The sequence below is a fragment of the Sciurus carolinensis genome, chromosome 6 (genome assembly GCF_902686445.1).
Source record: "Sciurus carolinensis chromosome 6, mSciCar1.2, whole genome shotgun sequence".
In the NCBI taxonomy this organism is placed as follows: Eukaryota; Metazoa; Chordata; class Mammalia; order Rodentia; family Sciuridae; genus Sciurus; species Sciurus carolinensis.
In genome coordinates this window covers 33,849,399-33,856,210 of record NC_062218.1, presented here as the reverse complement: position 1 = coordinate 33,856,210, position 6,812 = coordinate 33,849,399, and the positions used below count along the sequence as shown (strand labels likewise).

The following is a 6,812-nucleotide window of genomic DNA, read 5'->3' as shown; positions in this document are numbered from 1 at the left end:
CCCAATCAACTAACCTTCTAGTGATTATGGGATAACTATGGAGTGTCCAGTATGAGCCTAAGTAGCACTTTGTGTACTGTCAAAATGTTAATGCAGTATAAAGCCAGGATGACCTTTACGTTCTGGAAATGGAAAGGCAGGGTAACAGGTGGCCCTCTAACCAAAATAAGGACTATAAGGAAAGCTTCCTTGACAGAGTCAGGGCAGGAAATAAGTGTTTTATTCTAGATATGCAAGTTCAACTTAGCATGGATAAATCAAAGTCCATCTGGAAATTTCCTAGAAGTAGAGAGTTAAGCTGCAAAGTAACACGATAAACAGTGTGTGTGTGTGTGTGTGTGTGTGTGTGTGCGCGCCCTCTAAGTTGCCACATCTGGGAATCTATATTTTCAAAGCAGGAACCCAGGAGATTCTGGTAAAGGGACTTCAAGAGATCACTCTCTGAGACCTTTGGGTCTTAAGATTGGCTTAAGTTAAAGGGTAGATAAAATAAGAAGGAACAGACTGAGAAGTGAAGAAAGCAGATACCAGCATTTAGATGATAGGCAGGGGAAGAAGATCTAGCAAAAGAGAAGCAGAGCAAGAAGGGGCTGAGTCATCAAAGGCAAGTGAATGGAGAGTTTTAAAGCATACAGAATGGCCATTAGGGTTAAAAGCCTCTAAGAACCAAGAAGTGTCCTTTGAATTTAGTGCCTAGACCTTCAAAGGAATAGACAAAAAGTGTACTACAATAGATTGCACGTAGCCTTGCAGAAAGAAAGTCAATACTTTGCAAAAATGTGACTAACAGAGCTAGAAGTGGTAACAGAAAAATCAAGGAGTTAGGTAGAGTTCTTTAAATATAGAAAAGATTTAAGCGCATTCACAAGTACAGGAGAAAAGAACCGATTTAAATGGAGAGACTGCTACTACAGGGGAGAAAAATGATACAGAGTCCTGGAAAGTCTAGGAAGAGTATAGAGTGTCATGTTTTCCTAAATACAAACAGACTTCCTCTGAAACTTCATTGAGAGGCAGAGAAGTTGACATGGGAGGGGCCCACAGGGAGCCAAAGGAAGTTCTGATTTTCACAGTGGAGTGGAATGTAAAGAAGTCACCAGAGAAGTGGGGAAATGGGTCTGAGCAAAGACCAACTGGAAGACAGGTATATGGAGACTGGAGTCCAACAGGACTTTGGCAAAGCAGTGGAAAACCAAACTGGTAGGGCTGATCCCAGGTTGAGGGTCTTAGACACGGGGGCAAGCGTGGAGGGGTGTCAATGGACTGGCTCATGAGAGGGCGGGAGTCTGGACACAATGCAAAGGAGGAGAAACCAGTGGAGGGTGCTACTCTGGAGGACAATGGAGAAATAAAGGAGCCGAATGACTCAGTACAGTCAAAGAAAGAGGTTGTTAGGAGTTAAGAGTGATGTAGCTGAAAATGTAGAAGTCATGGTTGGAGAATAGGGCATTGATGTGCCAGAATAGAGCCATTCTGGGTGTCGGCATGGCCCTGGGCATGGCGGTGCACCAAATGGAATTGAGATAAATGTTGATCGAGTGGATGAATTTAAAAAAAAAAAAAAAAAAAGGAGCAGGTCAAGGTGTGCCTGTGAGAACACTGACATGCCCAGAGTGAGGGCTGGGGTTGGAGAAGGAGGGAGGCCGCACGGCCGTCACCGGCCTGGTGAGCAGAGCGGGTAGGAGGTGGCCTAGGCAGACATGCTGAACTGGAAAAGATTCCACTGAATCGTCCCTTAAAATGAGATGCTGCGTGCCATCCGGGGCCCTGAGTAGTTCCACGAGATTGTAAACACATTTGAGCCGCAGGAGTCCTCATCACTGTGAGGGACAGCCAGGCTCTCCTCCCCCTCACTGAGCTTCACCAACAGCTCCGGAAACACTGGAGAGAAAATTTGCTTTTCCTTGTGAAAGAGTTCAGCTGAAAATGCTGTCATGACAATGACACCAAACCAGCAGCCAGGAGAGTGGGGCTCTGCGGCTTCCTCTGCCCCGACTCTGTGACCTTGCGTGTCACTTCTGCTGCCCATACTGTAATTTTACACATCACATCATACACATCATTAATAGATGATGTGTAACGAATGTTTTGTGTTCCTACATTAATGTCTCTATTACTTTGCTGTGTTACATTTCGCCTGAACCACAGTAATAAAATAAATAAAACCAAACTGCTTGGAATTGCCCCTAATTGAAACTAGTCCGTCAAGAAATATCCATTTCCCTTCATGTTCAAGGAGAGAGATGATTTTTCAATCTCTAGTCACACCTACTTATAAAGTCTAATTATCACTAAGTCTAATTAATGAGTATCAACTCTGATTAGCATAAAACATCATCCTGTGCTGTCTGCTTTCAAGTTCTTAGGTCCACAAGTATCCTGGTGGGGTCCACAATGATCATGTGCGCATTCTCAGCATTGCTGCACGGGGCTCTTCACCCATCATCAGGCAAAACTCACAGGAAGTGTCCCTGGGCATAGACCCACCCATTGAAGAGTGCAGTGGGACTACTGGAATCCCCTGACCACCTGGCAATTCTGCATGGCCTACACACCAACCAGGTCAATTGTCTTCATGTCAAGCTTCGGAATAGGTGAAATTAGTCCCAGTAGAGACCTCAAACTGTGTGCCTAAAAAGGAGAGGGGACAAGACAGGGTGGTAAGAGTAGACGCCATATCATCCAGGTAGGACCCTCAGAGTCAGAGTTCCTGCAGTCCTGGGAAAGCTGGCTGTCTATTCTGTCACCCTCCCACCCCCTCATCCCCATTCTGCCTTTATACAAACTAATGTTTGAAATCTGCCAGTGTGTGACTAACAGACACTTAAGAAGTCCCCCTAAGAACCTAGTCAAGAGGTCTTTCTAAAAGTCAATGATACATTGCCTACAAAACTTCACTGATTTTTTTATTTTTATTTTTACAGACTGGATTTTGATTCATTGTACATAAATAGGGTACAACTTTTCGTTTCTATGGTTGTGCACAATGTAGATTCGCACCATTCATGAAATCATACATGTACATAGGGTAATGATGTCTGCTTCATTCCACCATCTTTTATACCCCTGCCCCCTCCCTCCTCTCATTTCCCTCTAAAGTTCCTCCACTTTTCTCTTAACCCCCAACCCCCACCACTATTACATAACATCATCCACTTATCAGGGAAAACATTTGGCCTTTGTTTTTTGGGGATTGGCTTACTTCACTTAGCATGATATTCTCCAATTCCATCCATTTACCTGCAAATGCCATAATTTTATTCTTCTTTATGGCTGAATAATATTCCATTGTGTATATAACCACAGCTTCTTTATCCATGCAACTATTAAAGGGCACCTAGGTTGGTTCCACAATCTATTATTGTGAATTGAGCTGCTATAAACATTGATGTGGCTGTGTCACTGTAGTATGCTAATTTTAAGTCCTTTGGATATAAACCAAGGAGTGGGATAGCTGGGTCAAAAGGTGGTTCCATTCCAAGTTTTCTGAGGATTCTCCATACTGCTTTCCAGAGTGGCTATCCCAATTGGCAACTCCACCAGCAATGTACAAGTGTGCCTTTTCCCCACATGCACGCCAACACCTATTATTGCTTATGTTATTAATAATAGTCATTCTAATTGGAATAAGATGAAATCTTAGAGCTGTTTTAATTTTCATTTCTCTAGTTACTAGAGATGTTGAACACTTTTTGATGTATTTGTTAATCACCTGTATATCTTCTTCTGTAAAGTGTCTCTTCAGTTCCTTGGACATTTATTGATTGGGTTCTTTGTATTTTTGGTGTAAAGTTTTATAAGTTCTTTATAAATTTTGGAGATAAAAAAATTTGCTAATAGTAGATTTCAAGTACTTTCATCACACACAAAAAGATAAAGATGTGAGATAATTCATATTTTAACTAGCTCAATTTAGTCATTCCAAACTATATACATATTCCAAAACAATATATTATACATGACAAAATATATGAATTATTGTTAATAAAAATAAAGTTAAAAACAAATGATTTTATTGTACACAGCAAAACATGTGAAAGGAAATTTTAAAAATATAATAAATAATATTTTTAGTCTCGGAAATAAGCCGTTACAAAATACTGAATATTAACATGACTGATTAAACTCACTATTGTCAAAAATTATTTGAGATTGGCACATTCCTTTACTTTTAGTAAATGCACAAATTGCTTTAACTTTTTTTTGAAATATACATGCACATTAGCCCATTCATTTATTCTGAAAAAAATGTGGAAAATCTATGTTCACAGCACTAATGTCTATTAGAATAAAAACTGGAAGCAACTTAAGTCTTCATCCATCAGAGAATTAGACAAATTAGTTGTAACCCATACATAATGAAACATCATGTAATTGTTTAAAATTAGAATTTTTCTTCAAACATGTATCTAGAAATATTTTCGAGTGAATTAATAAAATAAAAAGCATACTATGGGGAAAAAAAAATCTCACTGATGACTTTCTTTCTCAAGTTCATTCTCAATCTCAACCCTGGCCACACTTTAGAAACATTTTAAAAATCCCAGTCGACTTGGGCGGGATGTAGGTAGCCATCACTGTATTTCCAAGCGTCCCAGGTGTGCAACAAGGATTTCCAGAGCATTTGCATAGTCCACCTACTCCGAGACTTTCAGACCATCTCAACCCTTTCTTCAAGTCCTGGGGAACATGCTAATGTGGGGAGAACAACCCCTTTCATGACAGGGGCCAAATTTTTCCATCTCAGAATCTATCTGACGGATGTGTGATTCTGAGATAGGGAGCTCATATCTTTTTGGATGATTTTCTTAATGACTGGGGAGTTTACTTCTTATTCTTCAAAAGGATGCACTGTACCTGGAAGGAAAGAAATTTGTCAGTGCGTCTTGCACTTTACCTTGCCCACATGGAAACAACCCACATACCTCATTTTTGGATTGGTAGTGGGAGTAGTTAGAACATAATATCTGTACCTTTCTTTCCATTAAATGTCATTCTTTTACTTCCTTCAAGTCTGTAAGAATCATCCACAGACCTTTTTTTCAAAATGACACATTCCCTCATCTTCTCTCTCAGAATCTACCAAAGTGAGAACTGCTGGGGTTTTTTAAAAATATTTTCCCTCTCATTTTATCCTTTACATGGCACAAATGCTAATCTTAGACACTGTAGCATTTCAGTTCATTACCCAAAAATCCTTGTCAAAATGGAAAAACAGTCCAAACATTACAAAATGACTCTCCTTCAGTTGGACTTCGGTGCCCAGGCAGTCAAAATTGACAAAAACCCTGAGCACACACAAACATAATCGTCCCCTGTCCTCTGCCCTTTTGCAAATAAATGCTTTGCAGGACCTGCTGGATCACCCCCTGGGAGCTCCCTAGCAGGAGCAGCATGTCCCCCTGCAAGAGCTTCATCTTTGCATTCTGCATTCTAGAAATACATGTTCTAGCTTCAGTGCCCACTTCCAGGTGAGTCACGGCCTGTCTGTTTGTTTCTGGATTTCACTGTGGGATTTGGTGCTTCAAGGTCTACTCCTTAACAGCAAAGTAGGCAGAAACGTTAAGCCAAAGAGTAATATGCAGATCCCCAAAATTTAAGAGGAGGGTAAGAAAAAGACACAGGGTATGTACGTCTTTGCAAATTTTCTGTGGAAACCTGCTGCTAGGTCTGGGGATTTCTTCCAAACAAGGCATTCAAATGTTAAAACTGAGATACTTGGAATTGTGAAATAAAGTGGGTTATCACTTTATTAATAGCGTATGGTAAACCTGAGTTTATCAGTGCCTAATGTCTGAAAAATTTTTGATTAAGGAAATTAATCCATTCCTCCTTTTTATCTCAATGTCTAACATTTTTAAACTATTGACTACATCACCCCTTTGCTCACACACTTGGCAAAACTGAATCACTTCACTTCTCTTCCTTGATGTCTCATGATGTGCCTTAAGTTGCGTCCTGGGGTTTAGGACCATGTTTTTCCCTTTGAAGTACAGATCCATTGGCCCTGCTTCCAGCAAATATGTGCTTTCTCCATTTTCTCTGATTTGGCTCAAATTTCAAAGGCCACGTGTTATGGCTTGCATATGGTTTGAGTGTGTCCCCAAAGGTTTGCGTGCTGGAATCTGGGTCCTCAGTATGTCAAAGTGGTGGAAACCTTAAGAAGTGAGGTCTAGTAGGAGGTGATTAGGTCATGGGAGCTCCACACATTTGAGTGGAGTAATGCCGTCTCTAAGGAGTGAGCCAAGTCAAGTAGGAGTGGATTCGTTCCTGAGACAGGCAGTGGTAAGAAAAGGTCTGGACTCCTCAGTCTCTTGTTTCGTTGCTTGCATACATGCCCCTCTGTACATGGCAAGTTCCCTTTTTTCTTTTTTGACTATATTATGACACAACCAAGAGGCCCTCCTCAGACGCTAGTTAGTATCATGCTCTTTGGAACTTGTAGCCACCAGAATCATGAGTCAAATAAATTTTTTCCTTTATGCATGACCCAGCATCAGGTATTTTGTTATAGCAACACAAAGTGGAATAAGACACTATACCAAGCCCATCCAGGAAATAAATCAAATAGACAGTAAGTGGTTACTGAACATCTACAGTGCACCTAGGAATGTTGGAGGTTAGGGTCACATGAAGCATCCTTCCTTCTATCCAAAAGTCCAGGGAGAGGACACAAACCTGTGTGATCCTATATAATATGATTTGATCCAAAGACAGTATTGAACTAGTCCTGATTTCAACAGTGAAGCTAAGGAAACATCAGCCTGAACACTGTTCCTTCTGTTCAGACCAACCAGGACCTGTATCCAATT

At 40.7% G+C, this 6,812-nt stretch overlaps 1 protein-coding gene across 1 annotated transcript in view; it reads left to right on the top strand.

Moving 5' to 3' along the window:
• The first annotated feature begins 5,318 nt into the window (after nucleotides 1-5,318).
• The window catches only part of C9 (complement C9), a 48,260-nt gene continuing 46,766 nt past the window's right edge, over nucleotides 5,319-6,812 (top strand). Inside the window, exon 1 of the mRNA XM_047554748.1 lies at nucleotides 5,319-5,471. Coding sequence (XP_047410704.1) covers nucleotides 5,341-5,471 — 131 coding nt within the window. The 5' untranslated portion in view covers nucleotides 5,319-5,340. The remainder of the gene's footprint in view (nucleotides 5,472-6,812) is intronic.